This window comes from Mandrillus leucophaeus, unplaced genomic scaffold (assembly GCF_000951045.1).
Source record: "Mandrillus leucophaeus isolate KB7577 unplaced genomic scaffold, Mleu.le_1.0 Scaffold69, whole genome shotgun sequence".
In the NCBI taxonomy this organism is placed as follows: domain Eukaryota; kingdom Metazoa; phylum Chordata; class Mammalia; order Primates; family Cercopithecidae; genus Mandrillus; species Mandrillus leucophaeus.
In genome coordinates this window covers 3,303,205-3,328,084 of record NW_012107474.1, presented here as the reverse complement: position 1 = coordinate 3,328,084, position 24,880 = coordinate 3,303,205, and the positions used below count along the sequence as shown (strand labels likewise).

At 50.8% G+C, this 24,880-nt stretch overlaps 1 protein-coding gene across 3 annotated transcripts in view; it reads left to right on the top strand.

Annotated features, from left to right (window-relative positions):
- The window catches only part of SLC37A1 (solute carrier family 37 (glucose-6-phosphate transporter), member 1), an 89,099-nt gene extending 65,151 nt beyond the window's left edge, over positions 1–23,948 (top strand). For 2 of the 3 annotated variants that reach the window (XM_012002565.1, XM_012002562.1), the window contains 9 exons: positions 5,107–5,197; positions 6,860–6,922; positions 7,751–7,836; positions 8,843–8,891; positions 9,997–10,070; positions 11,393–11,471; positions 17,370–17,467; positions 22,274–22,338; positions 22,884–23,936. In XM_012002565.1, coding sequence (XP_011857955.1) covers positions 5,107–5,197; positions 6,860–6,922; positions 7,751–7,836; positions 8,843–8,891; positions 9,997–10,070; positions 11,393–11,471; positions 17,370–17,467; positions 22,274–22,338; positions 22,884–22,899 — 621 coding nt within the window. In that variant the 3' untranslated portion in view covers positions 22,900–23,936. Of the gene's footprint in view, positions 1–5,106; positions 5,198–6,859; positions 6,923–7,750; positions 7,837–8,842; positions 8,892–9,996; positions 10,071–11,392; positions 11,472–17,369; positions 17,468–22,273; positions 22,339–22,883 lie in introns of all 3 variants that reach the window. The other variant, XM_012002563.1, reaches the window with a different exon arrangement.
- The last annotated feature ends 932 nt before the right edge of the window (positions 23,949–24,880 follow it).

Sequence of the window (24,880 nt, the reverse complement as noted above, 5' to 3'; positions counted from 1 at the left end):
TTCGGGGCTTCTCAAAGCCCCCCACAGAAGATTCCAGTGTTTAGCCACAGTAGAGCATTACTGATTCAGTTTCCTAAACTGGACGATTAGCAGAACTCATGAGAGAAATTGAGTTTATTCTGAAAAGTTTATTCTGAAAGTTTATTCTGAAAAATGAGTTTATTCTGAAACTCAGTCGCCATTCTTCGTTTTCACATGCCGTGATGGAATTATCATCGGAAGCATGTTAGGCATTTGCACTCAGGCTTGTCATCTTCATTCCAGAGCACCTGACTATGTGGTCACATGTGAGTATCTTCATCAGAGACCCGCTCTCCATGCCAGAGTCCTAGCCGTGAAGCCGGGCTTCCTGGGGGACGTAGATACTGAGCTGCCGCCGAGGCCACCCGCTGGGTACCCACACTGGGCTGCGCTCAGTCCCACCTGCCACCCGGTTTCCAAATTTCTTTTTTCCACTGGAAGAGAATTATAAATATCAAGGGACAGGGGAATGTGGAATACATTACCATTTCCTTTCTTTTTTTTTTTTTTAATTAAACTACATTTTTAGTCCAACTTAAAACAGGTTATAGTGAGATAAGTACCACAAGGCTGTTTGATTTTGTGAAAGGTCTGAGATACATAGAAGCATTTCTTTGTAAGACCTTGAACCTCATCGTTCATTCATGAAGAACATTTTTATTTTATTTTCATTCTTTTTTGAGACAGGGTCTTGCCCAGGCTGAAGTACAGCCCCACAATCACAGCTTACTGCAGCCTCAACCTCCTGGGCTCAAGTGATCCTCCTGCCTCAGCCTCCAGAGCAGTTAGGACTATAAGCGCATACCACCACATTCCACTATTTTTTTTTCCCTAGAGATGAGGTCTTATGTGTGGCCCAGGCTAACATTATTTTTATGTTATCCTTGCTCTGACTTGAAATCCCACTGTTGGTTGGGGATCACTCTTCTTTGCTTTAATGAATGTACACTTTGTCCTTTAGGAACATCTAGATGATCAGAATTCATAAATATCAGAATAGGTGTATTTTAAAATAATGTTGGTGTATTTTAAAATAATGTTTCTGGTCATATATGGCCATTGTGAGCTCCTAAAAAATACACGATCATGTAAAGAATTTCTTATTAGCATTTTGATAAAAATTACACATAATTCTACCACTCAGTGACAAGCATTGTTGGCTTAGATTTTAGCTGCTTTCTTTCTAGAAATAGATCCTATAGTTGCCTAGTTATATATGTAGATATTTAAACATTATTTGAGGTTATAATGACATGCAGTTTTGAATGATGTGTTATTTAATGTGTCATAAGCATTTTCCTGTCATTAAAATCTCCCAACCTTTTTTTTTTGCAAGATGTCATTTGTATGGATGTATTTGAATTTTCTAATTTTTCTCGATGTGACATCCATTTTACTTTATACGTATTTTTTTACTTTTCAAATTATTTTTTGCAAATAGCTTCCTAGAATTTCTGGTTCCAAGGATGTGTGTACCTAGCTGTTCATGAAAATGCATGAATGCTAATCATTCTAACGCAGTGGCCACGTGGGAATGTCACCCAGGATGTCTCCAAGGCAGTGGAAGAGAGAGCCGCCAGGCACCCTCGTCATTAGGAAGCCTGGCCCCACTTCACCCAGACTGCCCGGCTGGTAACACCTTTCCCTTTTGTTCCCAATGGGTTTGCCTCCAGGACCCCGAGATGCAGTGCCTGCTGCTCTCAGATGGGAAGGGCTCAATCCACCCGAACCACGTCGTCATTCTCCCTGGGGACGGCGGGAGTGGCACGGCCGCCATCAGCTTCACAGGAGCCTTGAAAATTCCAGTAAGTAAACATGCCCAGGAGGAGTTTCAGAAGTTTCAGAAAGGGCTGCTGCGCTGGCTGTGGGAAGTCTGGTCAGTTGATGATTAAGCTTACAAAGAGATCTGTGGTTATGGAACCCGGGGATTCGAATCCGTAGCCGAAGCCGGACGCTGCACACTGGTAGCTTCAGGACTGAATATGTCTGCAGTGATACTTGGTTTGCCTCATACCATGTTGAAATTTTTTTTGAAATTCGTTTTCTTCATTTAGAAATTCAGAAGGTTCGTAGAAAAATGGGGCTCCCTGCCTTCACTGGAAAAACAGAAAGCCTGGCGCCCTGGGCCTGCCCCCACGTGACAGGTTGGGGAACTGAGGCCCTGACTACTGTGCCACCTGGCCCCTGTGGCCCTGCCCCTCCCTCCCCAGTACACTTGCCCTCCCACAGGCCTTGAGCGTGAGCCCATGGGAGGCACTGTCACTGAGTGCCGTGGCCTTCACAAGCCTGGCTGGATTCTCTTTCCCTTTCAAGTGCCTTTGGGCCGGGCACGGTGGCTCACGCCTGTCATCCCAGCACTTCGGGAGGCCGAGGCAGGCGGATCACCTGAGGTCGGGAATTCAAAACCAGGCTGGTCAACATGGCAAAACCCCGTATCTACTAAAAACACAAAAATTAGCCAGGCATGGTGACAGGCGCCTGTAATCCCAGCTACTTGGGAGGCTGAGACAGGAGAATCGCTTGAACCCAGGAGGCGGAGGTTGTGGTGAGCCAAGATCACACCACTGCACTCCAGCCTGGGCGACAGAGTAAGACTCTGCCTCAAAAAAAAAAAAAAAAAAAAAAGTGCCTTCAGTGCCTGATTGCCCGTGCGTGGTGAGCAGAGGATGCCAAGAGTGAGAGGGAGGATGCAGGGACCAAGGGAAGAACAAGCAGCACAGGCGGGAGAAACCTTGGAGTCAGAATCTGGACCGGGCTGGTCCTCGCTGGCACTGCTGGCCTTGCCTCCAGACTAGAAGGGTGCCACCGTGCCCCGCAGTGGGTGATCAGTCTTGTGGACGAGCTGACTTGGAGCAGATGAGCGGGACGGGCACTGTAAGGAGATTTCTTGCTGCTTTTTCAGTTTTTATTACATTCAGGGACTCCCTCAGCAGAGAATCTAAGGAGCCGTGCGCAGGGTGTGGAGAGGCTGTGTTCTTCCGATGGGGGCAGAGAGCTGAGAGCAGGGGCACGGGAGGGAGACCAGACCCTGCCGTGTGGGCTGGGCAGGCTGTCCGGGGGGACTGTCCAGGCCGTGCCCTCCAGCACTGACAGCCAGAGCACCACGGAGCAGACACAGCTTTCACTTGCTGACACGACCTAGAGAAAGGCAGAGGGTCAGGGGCACAGGCCCGAGGCCCCTCAGCAGGTCAGGGCTGGAAGCACAAGCAGTGCAATCCAGACCTCAAAATCATATCACAGAAATTAAAGACTGGGGAGAACCTGGACTTCAGAACAGAAAGGATTCCAGTGTCCAGGAGAAACTGGGCCTGCAGAGGCAGACCCTGGGCCGGTGTTCAGCCAGAGGAGAACGTCCCAGCCCAGGCTGGACACCAGTTCATGGGGAAAGGGCTGTGCATGCTGGCCTGTGGAAGCTGCTAGGTTTAAGTCAAAAGATTTGTTTTTAATTGTGTCCTTAATAAAAACTAGTGACCTTTTCTGCTATACCCTCCTCTGTAGCTACCCCCAAATACTTGTACTAAAGGAGGGTGCACACTAGTTATAAAAATACAGGTTTTTATGTAGTGGAGTTATAGACAGTATGGGCTTCAGAGGCCGGCTCAAGCCTCCTCCTGCCACCGCCAAGCTGAGTGTTCCGGGCAAGTGTGGCACACTCTGAGCCTCCATGTCCTCATCTGTCACATGGGCTCCATCCCTGGGGTAATACCGTATGTTGTTCTGAGGATGAAGTGAGGTCATTTAACAACTACTAAGCACAATGCCAGGCCCGTGAAAGGCATACGGTAAATTACACGCACACATCCTCATCAATTGTGAAGACATCAACTCGTTTCATTTTAGAATGACTTGGCGAAGTGGAGCGCTGGGTTCCCCTGGCCACCGTTTTGGTTGATTTTCAGTGCACAGACAGCGGGGGGATTCAGCACCACAGTGTTACTGGATTTCTCACTCTGAATTTTCAGATGGCCTCTGGAATTTTTATCTCACAAGTGCCACCTCTTTCTGAAGGTAGACATAAAACAAACACAAACAGGCATTTTACAGAACCCACCACTCGATTTCCTCACTCGTACCTACGTGTCTCTTTTCGTTGTTTTCCCTGGTGCGGACTGGTTTGTAGTACTCACAGGCGGGATGCAGTAGCCTGTGTGCCTGTGTGCGGACAGAATGGTCGGAATTGTTTGATCTGTGTGTTTCCAGATGGCTTTATAATTTACAGTGATTTCAGTTCCAGGGAAGAAGAAGGAACCATTCAGTACTCAGTCCACTGCGCCCGGCTATACAAGAACTTCTTTAATAGCTAAGTTTTCCAGCCGATGTCCTATGAAAATCAAACCCGTACATGTTTTCATTGACTCTACTCTGATGTAAAGACACTGGGTTTTGATCCTAAAAGGTAGTCTCCATTGGCCGGGCGCGGTGGCTCAAGCCTGTAATCCCAGCACTTTGGGAGGCCGAGACGGGTGGATCACGAGGTTAGGAGATCGAGACCATCCTGGCTAATATGGTGAAACCCCGTCTGTACTAAAAAATACAAAAAACTAGCCAGGCGAGGTGGCGGGCGCCTGTAGTCCCAGCTACTCGGGAGGCTGAGGCAGGAGAATGGCATGAACCCGGGAGGCGGAGCTTGCAGTGAGCCGAGATCCGGCCACTGCACTCCAGCCCAGGCAACAGAGCAAGACTCCGTCTCAAAAAAAAAAAAAAAAAAAGGTAGTCTCCATTTCAAAATTCAGAAATTTCATAGATAAATAGGGCTTTCTGTCTTCACTTGAAAAGCAGAAAATCTGGCCACACTGGGCCTGCACCCCATGTGACAGTAGAGTAGCTGCAGCTGTGACCCCACCCCTGTCAGGGGTCCTGCCCCTCCCTGGTGCACCTGCTGGGGTGAGTGCCCCACAGTTCCCGCATCCTCACTGCACCACACAGCAGTGCAGCACCCTCCCCACTACGTGTCTGGGGGTGCTAAAGCCAGACCAAAGACAGGATGTCTTTATGGGAGCGAAGTCATATTTAACTCTGTTGCATATTTACACACACCTGCTGGCTCCACATTTGGAGAAGACACCCGACCGCGCTCTCTTTCAGGGCGTGATAGAGTTCTCGCTGTGTCTGCTGTTCGCCAAGCTGGTCAGCTATACTTTCCTCTTCTGGCTGCCCCTGTACATCACGAACGTGGGTGAGTATCCGCTGCTAGAACACGTTAAGTTCCGCACACTGACTGCGGTCTGGACTCTCTTCTATCTGCTGATTTCTAGAATCTTGGAAACACAAGGTCACGAAGGGTGATTTGAGAGGCACACTTTTCAATCAAGTACTATGATGAAACATAGGCTAAAAAGAATTCAGATATGCAAACTGTATTGCCATAATGGTAACCTTTATGGGGCTTAACGGTTGACACGTTCTATCCCAGCTAGGGCTACCAGTTCATGAGGTACTTCCTGCTCTGGGGCCGCCTGCGTTTAAATGTGGGCTACACTGAACTTTGGATCATAGCAGCCAGTGAGCAGAAGCAAGGCCTCTGGGGACCTGAGAGAAGAAATCCCTGATACTCTGACCTGGAAATGGCTTCTGGGAGATAACTTCTCATTTTTGGCAGGGCCAACAGTTTGCTTTACGTTTCGGAAGCCCCGCGGTGGCTGCAGCTCTAGATTATGAGAAAACGTGCCAGTGAAATAGTAACATGCTCCCCCGTGTCATGTGTGACCACAGGACAGACGAGGGGATGAAGAGTACTTAAGGGAAGGGGCTGTTGAGTGGGGAAACCAGAACCCTGGCTGAGAGGAAGTGGGGATGGGCCAGGAGCACGTGGAGGGCTCTTCACCCAGGGAGCCAGAGAGAGTGAGAGGAAGGAGAAGACAAGAAGACACCAGGCCGTCAGGAAGGGGCAGGATCCGGCGATGTCTCAAAGAGGAGGCCTTTGAGAATGGGGGAGGCCGAGGAGCGCAGACCACCTTTTCTGGGGATGCAGATCCCACCAGCGGGGAATGCTGGCAGCACGAGGCTGGAGGCTGAATACCCCAGGAGGGAAGTTGAGGAGGTGGTGTGGGGACTGTCCCACAGCCTAGCAGGGACAGGGCCTGCCCAAGGACCAGTGAGTGGGGAGGCAGCAAGGAGCACCCTCAGATCCTGAGGTTCTTTCCCTGCCTCGTGACCCCCGCCTCACTTTGGCCGGTGAGCTGCACACAGCCTGGGCCTTCTTTCTCCCTTCTTCCCCTGTGGTTGCAAAAGGGGCGACATTCTCAGGACTTGAGTCTTGAACTGCTGGCATTTCCAGTTTGTTTGAAAAAAGCAGTTTCCTGTCCGTGCCATTGATGATTCGGAAAGGCCGGGTTTGACCCGCAGCCCCAGATGCCGCCCAGTCTCCTTTCTCACGCACGGCTGGCTCAGTCCACCTTAAAGCCCAGAACTTGTACAAAATCTAGTGGAGGGCACCCTGAGCTGGTGCTGGGAGGCCTCTGTGTCCTCATCTGCAGCTCTAAAGTCATGTGGTCAGACAGCACATGTGACAGGACGCTCGAGCATCCAGGCTCCTTCCACACCCCCACTTCTGTCCTGTGTTAATCTAGCTTCATGGCGGAGGGGCCCCGGGGGGCCTCTGAACCAAAGGTGGGATACTTAGACTGAGCAGAGGAAAGCCACGGTTTTTGGTTAAGAGTATTTTCATCCTTTCTATGTTACTTGTTTTTTAAATCTGAGTTAACTGCTAATTGCTCCTTGGTGTCAATCAATCTTATGGAACCGGAGTCTCGTGCATGGATCCTGTTCTGCCATGGTGTGTCACTGTGATGCATGAAAGAGATCCTCATTGTTTCACACTCCATTGTCATTTTAATAGATCACCTTGATGCCAAGAAAGCTGGGGAGCTCTCCACCCTGTTTGACGTGGGCGGAATCTTTGGTGAGTTCATTAAGACCTGTTCTGCTGCAGCAATAATTTCACAAGGCGCATGATCCCTGAGCTGATTCGCTGCTCAGAGGGAGCAGGGTTCCCCAAGGTCTCCTATCACCTGAGTGGACCCAGCCCAGGAGGGTCAGGCTGTCACCTGGGAGTGGTCTCATGGTCTCCCCTTCCTCCGCAGGGCCCTGACTCTGCACTTGAACAGCTTCCCTCAGAAACAGCATGCCAGCTGGGCTCAGGGGCTCATGCCTGTTATCCCAGCACTGTGGGATGCCGAGTTGGGAGGATCGCTTGAGCTCTTCTTGTTATGAAGACCAACCTGGGCAACATAACAAGACCCCTCTCTACAAAAAATAATAATAACTGGGCGTGGTGGCTCGAGCCTATGGTTCCAGCCTTGGGAGGCTGGGATGGGAGAATGGCTTGAGCCTAGGAGGTTGAGGCTGCAGTGAGCCGTGATCATGCCATTGCACTCCAGCCTGGGTGACAGAGTGAGACCCCATCTCAAAACTAAAACAAAAAAAAAAGCAGCAGCATGCCTCCTGGGTAGGTGACAGACTGGCCACCTTAGTACCTTGATAGGTAAAGGGGCTTCAAGACTGGCCTAAAACCTGAACTCACAGATGTCTCCTAGACTCTCACATCTGACCACAACCAATGGAGGCCTGTGGGGAGATCAGGCCTGTGAGAAGCCTGCCTGCCCGTGATGCATGGAGAGAGGGGCTTGGGAAAGGAGGAGGCCGTTCTCTGGGCTCCTGCAGTTCTGCTTCCTCCCCGTGGGCTCATGCCCTGGGACGTCAGCGCCTGAAGCCCGCCTCTCTGTTGCAGGTGGGATCCTGGCAGGTGTGATCTCAGACCGACTGGAGAAAAGGGCCTCCACCTGTGGCCTGATGCTGCTGCTCGCAGCCCCCACGGTCAGCCCTGCTGCCTTCCCTGGGCCCCAAAGCCTGCAGACAGTTCTGCACTGTCCTCCCCACCAGCCAGCATCCTCTCCTATCTGTCCCATGCTCCACTTTCCTGACAAGCCCACTTCATTCCCTCTCATGCCTCCTATCCCCTGACCCCTCCCTCTGCACCTGCGGGCCTCCACCAGGCTCCCTCCCCAACATGCACAGCTGCTGCTGGTTCAGCAGGGGCTGTGCGCAAGCTGCTCCTCGCTTTGGGGTGCCCCCTTGCCCCAGACAAGCTCCTGCCCATCCTTTGGGATCCGCGATGCCTCCACCACCTCTTAGGCATCGTTGACCCCTCTCGTTGTGACACATGGTGCATAGCACTTTTCAAGCATTTCGTAGCTCCTGACCTTGGGCGGTGACATCCCCCCCTGTGCCCCAGTTCCCTGATCTGGAAAATGGGATGTCAGTAGCACCGTCTTGACGTGGGTTAGAAACAACGCACATCCTTACTGTTTTTATCTTCGTAACATTAGAGGTAACAGGCTTGTCGGTGGACGCTGTAGCTCTGCACGTCTGCCTCTCCAGTAGCCCCAGAACAAGGGCTGACTTTCAGCCATCTTGGGGTCCTGGACATGGCCCAACACAGACCCTGAAAGAATGCTGAGTGAAGAAATGTCTGGGTGGGCCCCTTGCTGCCACCGGGGGTGGGAAGCCTAAGGACTTGGCAGTCAGACTCTCAAATCAAATCAGGAGCTCCGGAACGCTGCCCTTGGCTGGGGATGTAGAGTGGGAGCACCCTGCAGATTTCCCCAGGTCGCCCAGAGTGCTTGGTCCAAAGCCCTCGTGGTGGGGACAAGGCCCAATGCCTGAGACGGGAGGGGGCGTGGCGTCAGTCTTTTTCAGGGGTTTCCACCCTTGGGATGGCTGCCTGAGAATCACCCGCCGGGCTTTTGAGAAGTAGGTTTCCAGCCATCTCGTGCTGCCTGCAGCCAGCCATAGCTTTGACCTTGTGTCTTGATGTCCACAGCTGTACATCTTCTCCACCATCAGCAAGATGGGGCTCGAGGCCACCATCGGTGAGTATGGAGGCCTTCCTGCTTTTCTTTCACATACGTTTTTAAAGTTCACACAACTGGCAAGATGAAATATTAACATCAACAGGTGCATTGAGTTGGTTTAACTGGAGCACATGGTGTGGCTAAAATTGTCCCGTGTCCTTCTTTGGGTGAAGCCATCTGGAGAGGCCAGGGTCTCCTCTCCCAGCGCAAGGCCTGCCAGTCTGCGGGTTTCATTGTGAGCCGGGAGAGTGCGAGCCTGGTCCGGGGCAGTGGCCCTGGGCACTCAGTGGAGAAGCCAGAGGTGACCTTGAGGTCAGTCCCTCCTGAGGCCTCGGCGGGGCTGCAGCAGCCTGCGACCTGCAACCTGCACCCCTGGTGGTGAGAGCAACCCAGTCTAGCCCTTGGGCCACGTCAGGTAGCCAGGAACCTGGCAGTGTGACCTGAGCAGGGTCTGGCCAGGAGCCACAGCAAGTGGCCCCCCCCAGCCACCTCCTCCCAGCTTTGCCAGCTGCCCTCCAGGAGTGGTTGCATAACCTTGGAGGACTATCTTGAACACCCTGTAGGCCATGCTATCAAATTATGCCTCCAGCACTTAAAAGTATGCTTTCTGTCCTAACGAGCCAGCAGTGGGGATGTGTGTGGTCCCCTTACACATTATCCAAAAGGCAGCTTGCCCCCAGGAGAGGAAGCGGAGTTTCCTGTGACCCCTCAGGCCAGAAGCTTCCTGACCTGAGTGTGAGCCTAGAGGAGAGTTTAGGAAGCGACGTGGTCCAGGGAGAGGGTGGGAGTCTGCCCTCAGCGAGCACCACAGCAGCTGTGGGTCACGAGAGGCAGGCCTTTCTGCCGAAGATGAAGCAGGGGCCAGCCCAGGCCCGGGGTCAGGCCCAGGGTCCGGCCTGTGCTCACTCCCTCGTGGCGGCAGCTGCTGCCCTTCAAAGGTGAATGAGCCTGAGTCCTAGGGAGGGTACGATATGCTTTAGCGCCTTACTAGACAAGTTTAGAGGAAGCTGTTTCTGCTGCACCCCCTCCCTGTGCTCCCCCGGCGCCCACCTTGGGCTGCTCCCATGCATGTGGGGCTCTCCAGAGGACGCACTTCCATTCTCTGCCCCTCTGCCTCCCACAGCCATGCTGCTGCTCAGCGGAGCCCTGGTCAGTGGGCCCTACGCGCTCATCACCACCGCCGTCTCTGCCGACCTGGTGAGTAGAGCTGGGAGAGACGCTGGCCCTGTGGGCACCCCATTTGCCATTCATGACAAAAGCGGCCTCCATTACCGTTAGTAAAACCGTATTTGCAGAAGCACGTTTTTGGCAGCTCACCTACATCTGTGGTCTCCAGCCTTCCTGCACCTGCCCCCCTCCTCACGCTTCTAGAATCACGGGCAGGTTGGCGCGAAACTCACCGCTTAGCACAACAAAAGGCTCTTGGGCGCCATCCTCATGACTCAGGCGCCTTTTCACTCCAAGGGGGCAGGGGAGGGGTCCTGTCCTGGAGACCTCTGCAGAGAGAGAGGGGCCGGGCCGGGAAGAGGCGCTGGGGGATTCAGCCCTCCTCATCCAGGTACCACGCCCCACCTTGGTCACCTTTGTGTTGGGCGTGTCCTGAAACTGCCTGAGTGTGTGTGAGCATGCAGGCTTGTGTCTGCGTGGGCATGGAAAGTTCTGGAAGGATCCACATCAGACCATTAGCAGTGGTCGGCCTTCATGGGATAGAGGCAGAGGAGAGACTTTCACTTATTTTTAGACTTCAAAATACACAGGTTCTGGATGATTTTCATATTGTGTGTTCTGTTCTTTATTTTATATACGTATTACATGCATACACAAGCATTTATTTTTTTGAACGCTGGTTCATTTTTATAGTTTTAGGCTTTCAGGCATTGTTTCCCCTGATCTTTTCCCCCTCCTATTATCCTCAATTTGTGCTTTTTGCCCGTTATCTATGCAACATTTTCAAAACCGGAGCTCCTGGCGGCTGCTCACCGAGGACCCGTGCTGGCCTTGGTTTCTCGGCTGTCCCCTCCTCCCTTCTTCCCCTGGCGTTTGCTATCAATCAGGTTGAATTTCAGGTCCTGCAGAGACATCTGGCAGGGGTCCCAGGAAGGCCCTGGCTGTCGAGGAATCCAGCAGACATGTGGACGTGGCTGGGAAGGAAGGCGGGTGCTGGGAAGGAAGGCCGGTGCAGCTCAGGGCAGGGGCGCGTGTCACGCATCTTCACACCTCACGCTGGCTGCTCTGGGGCCTCAGGGAGGAGCAGGACTCTGCTGAACAAATGTTTTTTTATTTGAAGAGAATCCTAAGGTTCTTGTAACTAGAACGAAACCTTTCTGATGATTTTTGACTCTTAAAAACCCTTGAAGTTTTAACTCTCCAAGGCAAACTTGGGGTGGAGTTTAAATAATGGGAAATACCTCATGCTGAGTTGTTCTGCAGAGCAGTTCGAGTAAATGGTCATACAGAGGCTTAGGTTTACTTCTCATGCTACGGAGACAAGCTCCACATCTGTGTTTCCTCTCTTCTAGGGGACTCATAAAAGTCTGAAAGGCAACGCACACGCCCTGTCCACTGTGACCGCCATCATCGACGGGACCGGCTCTGTAGGTGCGCAGACAGTTTTGGCTCTAGGAGGTTTGGTGTCTTAGTGGAAATCACACTGTCACATGCTCGTGAACAGGTACCCAGGGTTCCAACTGCACCGCTAACATCGGGTGGGCCGGCTTCTTACAGTACGAGCGGATAGCAGGGGACACGGCGCAGGGGACACGGTCGTGCATGCCCGGGTGGCTTCAGGGAGATGCGCGTGCGACTCGCTGTGTGTGTCCAGGTTTTCACCCGAGGCAGTGGTTGGCAGACTACAGCCCGTGGGCTAACTCAGGTCCACTCATTATTTATTGCCTTCATCTCAAGAAAGGCAGGGTCTTTTTAAATTACAGAAAAACTAATTGGTCCAAAAGCATATAGGGTTCTGAGTGTTACCAGCATCGTCGAAGCTCTTGAAGAGAATTCAGTGGCATATTCTGGAATTCAAAAAGGTGGCAGAATAAGCAACCCATTCCCTTAGGGAGCAGGCAGGTGGGAACTGGCAGAGCATCATCTCCTTGCCCATGTGCAGGCTGACAGCACGGCCATGGCCTTCCCTGAGCCCTTGTACGGGCAGCACACGCAGTGGCTGTGCTGGCGGGTGAAGATCAGGAGCTGCCACACCTGCCAGGTGAAGATCAGGAGGGTCCTCCCTACATGTGGGAGGTGACGGGGGGCTGCCAGGTGTGGCTCTCACGGCTAATGACCTGGGGTGCCAACCTGGTGAGTCACTTGCTGCGTGGGGTTCTCAAAGCAGTAAAGCCCAGTGTTTGCTAGACGAAGGTGGCTCGGTAAACCCAAGTCAGCCAGAACCTGGCGCTGGAGCCTTCCCGCGGGCTCGTGCAGAGAGCCAATGTTGCTCTTGGCTGCCCGTGGCCTTGGCGTCAGCAGGCTGGAAACCACAGCACGTTTCTGGGTGTCCACTGCTATCTCAGTGATGGCAGAAGGCAAAGCCCTCCCACCGCATGGCCTCCCTGCTGCTCCTCCAGAGGCCAGGCTGGCCCCTGTGCGGGCTCTTTGCTCTGGCCATGCCCTGTGTCTGGGAAGGTCCCCAGAGGTGACCTCGTGCCACACTCCCTCATGCCTTGAGTCTTTGCTCAGATGTCATCCTGTCAGCGAGACCTCCTGGGACCACCCTGCTGAGAACGCGGGAACCCTTCTGGCCCGGCCGCCAGGCCGCCTCTCCCTGGTCTGTTCTCTGAAGCACTCTCCCCATCCGCAGTGGGATTTGGTGCGCTCCTCTGCTTCGTCTCCTCTGTCTCCCACCACTGGAACGGAAGCTCCAGGAGGATGGGATTTGCTTGGGTTTTTGCTGTATCCCAGTGAACTGAACGGGCTGCTCCCAGTTAGAATCACAGCCAGGGCCCACGCCGCTGAGTGCACAGTGAGGAGCCAGGCCGGACAGGCCCCAGGCGCCCCACCCACCCCTGGCTGGCGGGAACCCCAGCTCCACGCTGCTGCTGTTTCTGGGGCAGGGCTGGCTTCATGTGACCCACTGCCTTGTTCTGAGAAGCAGTGGGCAGGGTGGCCGTTGCTCAGAAAGCCACGCTTTGGCTTTTGCTGTTCACCAAAGTGAGACCAGACCAGGCTTGTCTCTGCCCTTAATGTTGGTTCCTTCATTTCACTGGATCCAGAGGGGCTTTGAGTGTATTGGGTGGTGGCGGTGGTCACCCCTCTGATCTTCTCTCTTGGGCATCTCAGTAGGAAGTCGGGGGACTGCAGGGCTGAGCTCGGTTCTGATTGACGTTGTGACTGCGCGGCCTTCTCTTGGCCTTGTGCCCCAGTGGCCTGCGGCCTGCGATTCGGTCTGACTCTGCTGTGAAACCCTGTTCTAAAAGCTGACTTGGCACTCCACTGGCAAAACCCCGACTGCTGCTTTAAAGCAGAGCATCAGTGTAAAAAAAGAGGGAAATCATAAACTAGGTGAAAAAACACATTTTTCTTCATATTCTTCTCAAAATGAGAGGGAAGCAGAAGTCTGTGGCTATGGGTAGGGACTCTGCATCTGTGAACAGAGGCCACTGCCCCCGAGCGGGTGGAAGGGAGGCGCAGTTCTGAATGCCTTTGGCCCACTCACAAGGAAGGTGGCACACACACCGGACCCTCTCTGGCCTTCTGTTAACCTGCACCAAGTCCTGACTGTCCACGGAGCTGCTGCGCCCACCTTGATGGCTGCTACGTTACACCAGAGGCGGGACCAGGACCCGATTCCTCCAGGCGCTACCGCCCATCAGTGCCTGCTGCCTGCTCAGTAAATGGTCACCATGGAAATGGCACTCAGGCCTGCTCACCCCCACCACCACGCCTCAGTCATTATTCCTTCCATTATTCCTTCCATTATTCCTTCCATTATTCCTTCCATTATTCCTTGAGTGCTGCCCAGCGAGACAAAGTACAGGCTCCAGTGGGAAGGCCACCATGTCAGCCACGGCCCTTCCCGAGGGAGCTGCCCGCATGCTTACTTAGTGTCACCGTCCACTCCTTGGCACTGACTCGGGTGGAGGCAAAGCATGACTAATTGTAAGTCACCCCTGCCTTCTCCCAAGTGCCATATGGTCGGTTGACTCAGTGTGCGCCTGGGGCATCTGCAGTCCTTAGAATCGCAAAGGTTGCCGTTTCTGTGCATTTCATGCAGAGCAATTAAATAGAGCGCTGCATTTTTTCAAGTTAATTTTTATTTATTAAAGTAAAACATAATGTACCTTAGAAGCCAGACAGTCCTACAAACTTATTATGTTGTACAGTGGCATTCCATCCCCCTCCCCAGCCCTCTCTGTCTAGAAGCAGCAATTTCAGCTGCCTCTCTCTGCTTACCTGTGTATGTTCATGTTTCCTGGTTCATCATCTTAACATCTCAGCTGTGCTCCTCTTACGGAAGAGGGGGCCTGGCTCCCTCCCACCCCGACATTGCCCACCCTCCTCCCCCTCAGTTATACTGGCCACACTCCTGCCCTTCACTTTCCAGCCAAGAAAGAAACTTCAATTATGCACCCTCAATAGAAACATCTTGTTTTTTCCCGGGTGAGTAAACACATCTCATCTCTTCCTCTTTTCTACATTTCCGACAAAGTTCTTCCTTCCCTGCACTGTGGTCAGCATCCTGCCCCGCCCCACCCCTTTCTTCACACCATCAGCCTCACGCCGCCCACTGTGCAGCTTTACCACGGTGCTGGGAGTCCCCCTCCTCTCTTGCCCTCAACACAGCCCTAGCAGTCTAGACCCCTGTTTACCACTCCTGTGTTGGAAACTGTCTCTTAGCTTCCGGAGTTAGGGGAGGTGCATTCTGCAAGCTTACAAGTGCACAGTGGTGTCTGGATTCTGCTCTCGCCTGAGGCATGCGGACGGAAACACCTTCTCTTCAGAACCCCTGTCTTCCAGCCCCCATTATTCTGACCCCAGCCCTTGCTTTCTGACCTTCTCTTTTTTCTCTTAGAAATCTCCAGGTTCCCTTCCTTACCCCTGGAGCCTTTCTTCATCCACTGTTCTGGGCACCTGGTGGCCCCTTCAGTCTGGAAACACCTGCTCTTCGCTTTAGGGGAATTGGGCCCCTATTCGTTTGATAAGTTTTCCTACCATTTTCTGAGTTGTTTTTTCGTTCTGGAAGACATATGTAGATGTAGGCTTTTCTGGATTAATCCTTCAACTTTCCTTTCGTTCTTTCCCTTCCTGCCCATCTCCCTGTTCTCTACTTTCTCAAGGAGATTCTTGACTGTATTTTCCACCTTTATATCGAACATTTTACTTTTCCTGCCATATTTTCAGTGTTCACTGATGTTTCTCTGCCCTTTCAGGGTATCCTGTTTTATTTCTTGTTAGACTGAATCATGTGAAATTGATGACAGGTTTTCAGCCACAAAAAAAAATGGGAGTGTCATGAGGTTCAACTTAGTCTTCTGTTGGCTCTCTGGGGGTGCTGTGAGCTCCTGGGAATATTCTCCTCCAGGATCCCTCCTACCAGCTTGCTTGCTTTCACGTTGGGGTATTCCCGAGACACAGGGCAGACCTTGGTTGCCCCTTCATCACTTCCCATGGAAGAAGGGGTCCTGCATAGTGGTTTGAAGTCTTTCTGTGGGAACAGTGTGCTGGCTGCTGGTCTCCAGGCAGAGGGACCCTGTGGAACCTGGAGGAGGTGACTCCTTCAGTGCCCAGGACAGCCTGGGTCCAGCTGCCAACATCCTTGCCGTGGCGTGGGACCATGGGTGGCTGCTTAGTGGAAGCTGGTGTCTTTCCCAGATCCCCTGTTGCCTGTTAGGTGGCATCCTTTTCCTGAGCTGGGCTTAGTGCCCCCACAGGTTAAGCTGCGCTCTCCTGCACGGGGGCATCAGGAGTCTCTATCAGCGAGGATGAGAAGAGAGACCTGGGATCCGAGGTGTGGCAGAGGGAATGTAGCTAACAGTTTGTGATAAAAGACTCAACCCATGCTCCCTTTTTCTCTTGCTGACCCCCCTTCCTTGCCCTCCCCTCCCCTGTCTCGTGTGCTCCGCTGGGCCTGACTCTGCTCCAGGTGTCCCTGTGCCATCTCCCTCTGAGGGTGCTCAGTGCAGCAGGGAACACTGGAGGCTGTGTTAGCTGTCAGCCCTTCTACGTCTGTCTTCCAAAACCACGTGCCCTTCGGTGGGAGGATTTGTCATTTGTAAAAGTCAGTGATGGTGCAGTTCGTGTTGCTTGAGAGGTGTGGAGATAACACATGAGTAGCCGACCATGTTTACCTGGAAGTTCTGAGAATTAAAAAAAAAAATACATACAGTTGCTCCTGGGATTATAAAATAGTAAGTGCACTTTGTGAACACTTGAAAAAAACGAGTGTCTAGGGCATGAAATACCCTAGTTATCTTTTCTCTCTCAGAGATTGAATGTCAGTTCATAGCTTGGTGGAAATTCTTCATGTTTTTTCTACCAAAACAGGCCATCCTACATGTTATCAGAATTCAGTTCAGTCCCTCTTGGTAAAATGCACCAGCTGCTAGAGAACACATTCTTAAACGGCAGCCCCTGGGCATTTAGGAGGATACTTTATTTTGTTTTCATCATTTAAAAAAACATTTTGACATAATTTCAGACTTTGAGAAAGTTGCAGAAATAGTACAAAGAATTCAGACATTTTAGTACATGTGGTTCATCATGCACCCCTCATGTATGTTTACACACATATATATGCACACACATGCATAATTTTTCTGAACCACTTGAGTAAAATGCACACATGTTGCCCCTTTACGCGTAACTATTCAGCATGTACTTCCTAAAAGCAAGGAATTCCATGACAGACCACAGTGCAATGGTCAGAATTAGAAAGTGAGCATTGAAGAGTATTAGTATCTACAAATCTTATTCCAATTTTACCCAGTTACATTTTTATAGCATAAGAATATCTAAGATTGTGCATTGAATTCAGATTTCCTTACAGTGTATTCAGGAACATCACGGGAGTGTTGGATGAAAAGAACGAACATTACAAGGCCAACACACATTTTTAGGATGGTTCTGGGAAGAGGCAGTGTCAGCTTTGCCTTCTCAGTAGTAAGGCGTACCGGTGGACTATCCTTATCTGAAGTGCTTGGGACCAGAAGTGGTTACGTCTTTTTATTTTTTCAGATTGTGGAATATTTGCATTATACTGGTTGAGCATCTCAAATCCCAATTCTGACATGCCCCAGTGAGCATTTTGTTTGAGTGTCAGCACTCAAGAAGTTAAGAATTCTGGAGCATTTGGGATTTCAGGTTTTCAGATTTGGAAAGCTCAACCTATACTAGACCTTTTACCTGCTCCCAGTCTGATAGGCCAGGATGAGGTAGTGTAGTTCCGTATGTGTTCCTTTCATTGTGAGTGAGGTGTTGAGCCCCATTCTGTGTGACTGCTGGTCACGTGCTGGGATTTTCTCTAAACAGCACCATGTGTGTCCATTTGTCCGATTTCAGGAGCAGCCCTGGGCCCCCTGCTGGCTGGGCTCCTCTCCCCGTCCGGCTGGAGCAATGTGTTTTACATGCTGATGTTTGCAGATGCCTGTGCCTTACTGGTAAGTCGGCCTATTTTTAGTCCAATCCACCTTGAATGCGGATCTCTGTGGTTGTGGCCAAACACTGGTGGAACTTTCTCCCGTGCGTTCCTGAGTTATCAGACAGATTTGGGTCTTCCCATCTTTTCTAAATATGCATAGTCTAAAGCCCCTTCTCTCTCTGGTTAGAAAAAATCAGAAACAGAAGCAGGACAGTCTTTGGTCTGCAGTCTTGGGCAGGATGGCACAGAGGCCAGGAGCATGGAGCTCCATGGCTCTGGATCCTGCCCGTCATTGTCACGTGTGTGCCTTGGGCGGGTTTCGTAACCTCTGCTCCACAGCTTTAAAATGGGCATGATAATGGCACCCAGTGACAAGACTGCTGTGGGAATTAAAGCAGATGATACACAGAGCCCGGCCTCCCACTGGTCATCAGTGTCCTGGTGTCCCTCCTGCAGCCATGCTTGTCAGATGGCGGGAGCAGCCCCAACTTCTTTCACCTGAAGGGATGGGAGAGAATAAAGGGGCAAAGAGGCTGTCAATGCAGACACACCAAGTTGCCTTCTGGCTTCTGCCCCCTTTTCTCTGGGCTCCTGCTTCTAGTGCCGTCCTGTGTTGAGAAAGCTTGAGGTTTTCCTCTGGGTAGGGAAGACCAGTGATGATGTCACAGTCACACAGATGTGCACTTGTGAGGGGCACATACACTTATCTTTACAAGTCACCTGGCCACAAAGTCCCCAGACCCACAGTCATGCCTCTCCTCTTGCTTCACCAGACAAAATCTTAGGCTGATCCCAATAAAAATGAGTTGAGAATTTTAGAAATATCAACTCACTCAACTAAATGAAAGTCTTATATCTTAATTCCAGGAAATTATAAAACTCAACTTCCCCACCACATACAAAATCAAATACCAACTCTCAACCTATGAATTTACTAGGTTTAAATGGCTGTTCTTTGGATCATCTGTGGGTTTTCTTAATGCCTAAACGTTCTAGTGAAGCCTCCAGATGTATTTCCACTAAGTAGCAGTAAAATTCCTGTCATTACAACTGTTCAGAGAATCTGAAATATCTTCTTCAGAAATATTCAGTAATATATATTGAAAATTGTTTTGATGCATAGCCAAACTCATAAGAAAGTAAAGGAATTCCCCAGGAGCCAGAATTGTAAAGGCAATATAAATACACAAGCTCAGGAGTCAAGGGGTTGGGGTGGTTGTGCCCACACTGGGTAAGAGACAAGGTGTTAGGCTGGCACAAGATGAGGATTTGGAACTGGAGACTTCCTCATAGAGCCAGGACCCTCGAAGAGCCATGCTTGCAGTGAAAGAGTGTATTAGATGATATCTGCACACTGGCACAGGAAGACAATGGGAATCTGCCCATCTTAGCCAGATTAAGGGAAAAAATATCCCTTGAAAATTTTTAGCCATAGACCTCCCCACAGTCAGCTTTAATCTTTGAGCTCATATAAATATGTTTAAAATGAACAAAGTTGGTCCTTAGGCAGTGATAATGCAGAAGCAGATAGGGACAAATCTCAACCCTGCAGCACAGGATTTCTGTAGCTAACCTACTTAGATTTCTTCACCCTACTAAAGATGAGCTCACAATACAAAATTATGAAACATAAGCAATCCACTTTGAATGACAGTAACAGACATAAAAAATGGTGGAATTGGACTCCCCCAAAACTGCAGATAAAAGAGTTATATAAACTAAAAATAAATATATGCAATGTTACTAATGACGTAAAGAAAAGGAACTGACCTCATGAAAGAAAGAACAAGACACTATCGAAAAGACAGAGCAGGCTTCAAAAACAACCAAACAGGAGTTATAGAAATGAAAAATGTGATCTTTAGCCTGAAAAAAAAACCTCAATGGATGGGTTAGAAAAGTAAATTAGATACAGCTGAAGAGATTACTGAAATGAAATATAGACATGAAGAAATTATCCAGAATTCAGCCCAAAAAGAGAGATGGAAAATATTAAAGAGAAATGAAATATAAAATGGAGGACCAAATGAGATGGCCTAATATTATCTGAAAGTAATTCCAGAGGAAGATAATAGACTGGGTTTGAAGCAATATTTTAAGAGAAAATAGCTGAGAATTTTCCAGATACATGAAAGACAAACATTCTTAGATTCAGGAATCAAATGACTTAGAATTCTGTACCTAGATAAACTTGCATGCAAGAGTAAGGGTGAAGTGAAAACATTTTTAACCAAAGATACTCCCAGCAAAAATTGCTAAACAGTGTATTTAAAGAAGGAAGATAGATCCAGAAAGAAAGTCTGAGATGCAAGGAGAAATGCAAGCAAAAAAGCAATATTCCTAAGGATGAATCTAAGTATTGACCATATAAAATAGGGGCCAGCTAACTGTGGCCTATTTTTGTATGATCCTCCAGCTGGGAATGGTTTATATTTTTAAAGATTTCTTTAAAAAAATCAACAAAAGAATGCGCAACAGAGACCATATGGCTGCAAAGCCTGAAATATTTACTATCTAGACCTTTACAGAAGAAGCTTTCTGACTCTTAGTTTAAAACAACAGCAATGACGACTAATTTGGGCAATATAAAAAAGAACTGAAATACTGAAAATGTAAAGTACAAGTGGGACAATCAGAGTTCCAGCACACCACAGTTCTTATATTGTCAAGTCAATAGCAATAGAATGTGTAACCTTCCAGGCAATACAGGGAAATGAAGATTTATCCAAGAGAACCTAGGGTCGGGGGAAGCATAGGAAAAGCAGGGTAAATAGAGAAATACATAGCGACATGGATGAAAATGATCCCAGCATACCAGCAACACAGTAACTATAAATGGACTAAACTCATCAGTTAGAAGCAGAGACTGTCAAGTTGCTTTTAAAAATACAGGCACTGGTTATTTACAAGAAACACACCTGCTACACTGGAATTCCGAAAAGACGAAAGTAAAAGAATGGGAAAGTACACGACAGGTAAATAATAACCAGAGGAGGGTGGATTTGTTGCACTGGAAGAAAGAGACCTAAAGCAGAGGCACTTGGGAGATGGGGTCTTGTAGTGGAGAAGAAACTGAACCAGGATGTGCAGCAGGCCGGTGAGCTTGAGTTGAGCCTTTCAAACCTAAGAAATAGACACCTTTTTCTCTTCCCTGATCAACATGCTTTCTGGTATCTTTTCACCAAAATAGACAAGTGTTTCCTCCCAAGTCTGAGGCTGAGAACCTCCATGATCTGAGCAGGTGTCCTGGGGGGCCAGAGGACACCATGCTTCCTGCCTCACCGTGCACACTGATGGCCAGCTCCAGGGCCTGCAGGACTGCCTGGGCACACAGCCAAAGTCCTCAGGTCTCCAGTATGCACTGGGCTCCTGAAGTTGGCAGGGCCCCTCCTTGTTGGTCATTCTTGCATGTGTGAGCCAAGCACACGGCATGTTTTGAAATCGGATCTCTGTTCTTCAGAGCTGTCACTATTTACAGTTCATCCCATACCCACAGATAACACTTGCTACTACATTCTTCATCTTTTTTTCTCTGTCTTAATGATCGGCTTTTCATAATCATAGGTCTCTTCGGGCTAGCACTTTTCACACATCACACTTGGTAGGATGTAGATGTGGGTAAGGTACCAGCTCAAACACGACAAGCCTGTGCCAGTAATTGCAGCTAGCGGTTCAGATACACACAGATGGATTTATTTAACAATAACCTTGCTCTTGCCACCAGCACTATTGTTGGTACCTGCCGTGTTCCCACGACCTTTACCAACTAATTATCGCAAACACCTTTCATGTACCAAGCAGAGCAGCTGGATGCATCTTATCTGTAGAAGGGGCTCCTGTTCTCTCCAGCTTGAACTCACCTCATATGAGGGACTTCTAAGTTCCTACTCAAACCATAAGGATCTAAGAAAATAGAAGAGTTTCTGCCCTTCTAGAGCTGTGGCCTGAGGCTTGGGGGTGGGGCCGTGGGTTTGGTTTTTAAGCAGCCCCTGGAGACTGTCCTCCAGCACCCCTTCCCCGCCTCCCCTGGCCCAGTGATCCACCCTGGGTCTGAGGGCATCTGTGGCCCTCTAAGAGTGAGGGGCCACGTCCAGGGAGAGTCCTCCTGTGGGCTGATATCACACTGGGAGAGACTGGATCCACACTGGAAAATGCAGACACACTAGTTAAATTAGGGATAGCACAATCATTTGTCTGGATTTGGAAGCTGATGTTGAGCCCTCGAACATGTGAAAGGCACAGAGTTAAAGCCCTGGGTCTGGAGAGGAGCTCAGGCTGAGGCAGCGATATTGGTGGAACAGCCCTGGCCCCCGGCCAGGCCTGGCCTCCGAGGGGCTCCCAGTGGGGTGCAGCTGTCCTGTGGCAGCCTCTTCAGACCCCAGGACTGGCGTCGGAGGAGATGCTCACCTGGCTTTAGAGTCGCCTGAGAAACTCGCAGGTCCACCCCCTGGGCCACCAGCATTGTGGTCCTCTTGTCTTTATTTTCTTTTTCCCACTGTGGACATTTTATGATTGAACTGATTTTATTCTAAACATGACTTGACCCCAGAACTGGTTCAGGCTGCATCTTTCCCAAAAGCCTTGTTTTCAGGGCACCTCCTGGTTCTTCGTGGGCCCTCATCAGACAGCCCTGCCCACAGGAACCAAGGCCTCGGGCTCAGTATGCAGGCCCCACTGCTCTTGCAGGGAGGTGACCCCAGGGAAGGTGCTGTGGGGAGAGAACCACCTGCCTGAGTCTTGCGGGCTAGGTCCTCACGGTGCCCACAGCGCGGGCTGCCCTGTGCCTGCCCCAGTGACGGGTGGGCTCACCTTTGTTTTGGTGCAGTTCCTGATCCGCCTCATACACAAGGAGCTGAGCTGCCCAGGGTCAGCGACGGGGGACCAAGTTCCGTAAGTCCCAGCTCGGGCCCTGTCCCCGTGCGTGAAAGCCAGCTCCAAGGCGCCTTCTGTCCTGTCTGCCTTCCGCACCTGGCTTTCCCTAAAAGAAAGAAAACACATGGCTAATCTTTTCACGGCATGCCACCTTCACTCCTGCTTTTTCTTTTCTAATAAATACCTCTGTTTGGATGGGTTGGTGGTAATCTCTCCTCAAAACCTGGGTGGAAAATGAGAGGGAACTGCCGTCTTTGGCATTCTGTTGGAGGTGCAGCCCCCCGAGCTCTCCTTGCCTTCCTGCTCTCCCCCTTCTCCCTCCTCTTTTCCCTCCCTCCTTGGTCCTCCCTCCCTCCCTTCTCTCTCCTTCCTGGCCCCCAGGAGGTTGTGGGAAAGGTGCAAGGGTTTATCTAGCATCCAGTGCCCCATAGGAGACAAATCCCTGCTGGGCCTGGAGGGCAGCCGGCTCCCCAGAGGATTTGCATGTGGTGTGTGAGGTTCAGCATCTCTTGCTGAGCCACTGCTGGCTGTTAGAGCAGGTGTTCTTTCATCCTTTCTTTCAGATTTAAGGAACAGTGACGCCCCACCCCCGGTCCCGTGGAGGGGGTCTGGGCCCACCCTTCACAACTGCCTTTCAAGGACAGTTTAGATAAAGGGCCCTGCACAGAAAGAGTGACTTCCCTTTGCCTTTTGCACACGCACCTGGAAAAGACACAGAAGCCAACCTGAGAACTCCTGGTGCTATTTTAAACGAGACGTAGAGCTGAACAGCAGTGAGAAGAGTCTGCGGGAACTGCTGCCTGAGCCGAGCCAGAGAACCGAAGACCCGGCCAAGCCTGGCCTTGAAGGCGTGTGCCCATGCAACCACCTAAATGCACGCGTGACAGCCAGGCCGGGTGGGTGTGGGGTGCACAGGTAGCCTCGACCCTCTCAGGCATGTCAGCCACAGAACATCAAAGTGAGCGAGTGCCACGCTGGCTGTGGCTTCAGAGAACCTGAATGTGCCATGTGGAAAAACAGGACACCACAGCCCACCAGACAGCGCCGGCCAGCAGAGAAGCAGAGAGCAGGAAGGCTGACAACCTGATCGGAAACCAAGACGGAGCTCAGACCTACATCACCCCAGAGGCTTTTCTAGCACCCCTGATGTTCCGGACTGACCTGAAAACTAATTGTTGAGAAGCCAAGGGTGAGCAGGCAGGAAGCACCTCCACTTGGAGGCACCCAGGCGTGCCAGCCACAGAGTGCCCCGAAGTCACCGTCATCCCAGCCCCTGGCATTCCTGGTGCCCTCCGAGGCCTCAGTGCTGCTGTTCAGCTCGGGGCACAGGGGCATGGCAGAGGCTTGGGAAGCGGCCTCCCCACCGGCGCTGGGATTGGCGGGTCCAAGCCCAGCAACTGGCTTCACTCCACGACACACCACACCTGGGACTGTTTTTAATACATAGCAACAGAGTGGGTTATTTATTTAAGATGTGTATTGTGTCATATGAAGTTTAAGAAACATAAATGGCATTTTGTTATTTATTAAGACAAACTCCAATTGTTCTCTGGCCGTTTTTTTCAGTCGTGTCTAGCAAAATACTTATCTGCCCTTTGAAATAAAATGTTTTTGTTAAAAAAATCTCAGAACACTCAGAGAATGTTGATGATTTCTGCTCACATTTCCATTACGCTGCAAAAGGGAATTTCCAAATCGTGTTGTGTTTTGGGTTTTCTCAGGTTTGGACATTCAGGATTTTGCGACTGAAAATCCATTTCCAGCAGGAAAGGGGCTACCTCTGGGGCCCTTGTTTGCACAGAAGGCCAAGCTGAGGCCCCAGTAAGCAACCATCTGGATGTTTTCTAAATCACACAGTTTAAAGAATATCCTAGGATTTGTCCTTGACTAGGAGATGTCACACCCAGTGGCGGTGGGGAAAGATGCTGCACTTGGGAACTGCATGGCGGGGTCCAGGCTTTCAAACGCCCTTCCTAGAACCCTGGCCGTCCAGATGTGCATGGTGCAGGCTTTCCCCGGATGGAGTGCTGTGGGAGTTCATCTGGGGACCCCTCACAGCAGCAGGGCAAAGGTCAGAAACCACACACTGGGTGTCCCGCGGTTCTCAGGGGCCTCCTGCCCAAGCTCTGCAGAGAAGCCCATAGGAGCAGCAGACCTGGCTGTGGGGGCTTCTGCGTGCCACTGCCCCACCTGATTGGCTCACTCTTTTTAATGGCAAGTTATTTATACATTTAAAAACTTTCTGCTAAAAAAGAAATTCTCTAAACACCAAATGGATGGAGTGTGTTTCCCACAAACGCAGTGCGCTGGCCTTTCCCGGCCCCCACCGAGTGCTTGCCCCGCCTGGACACAGGTTCCTAGGAGCCTCCCGCTTTCCCTCTCTCCCTGACCTGGCTCCAGGCACCAGTCTAGCCCTCTCCCGCTGGCGTCACAGTGGCCTGGGCCACCCTGAGCCCCTGCCGGCTGCCATCACTGAGGGCGGGCACCAGCCCCGTGCTTGCCACAGGGCACCTCTTCCCTCTGGGTATGCAGTGCTGGTATCCATGGGGTGAACAAGCGA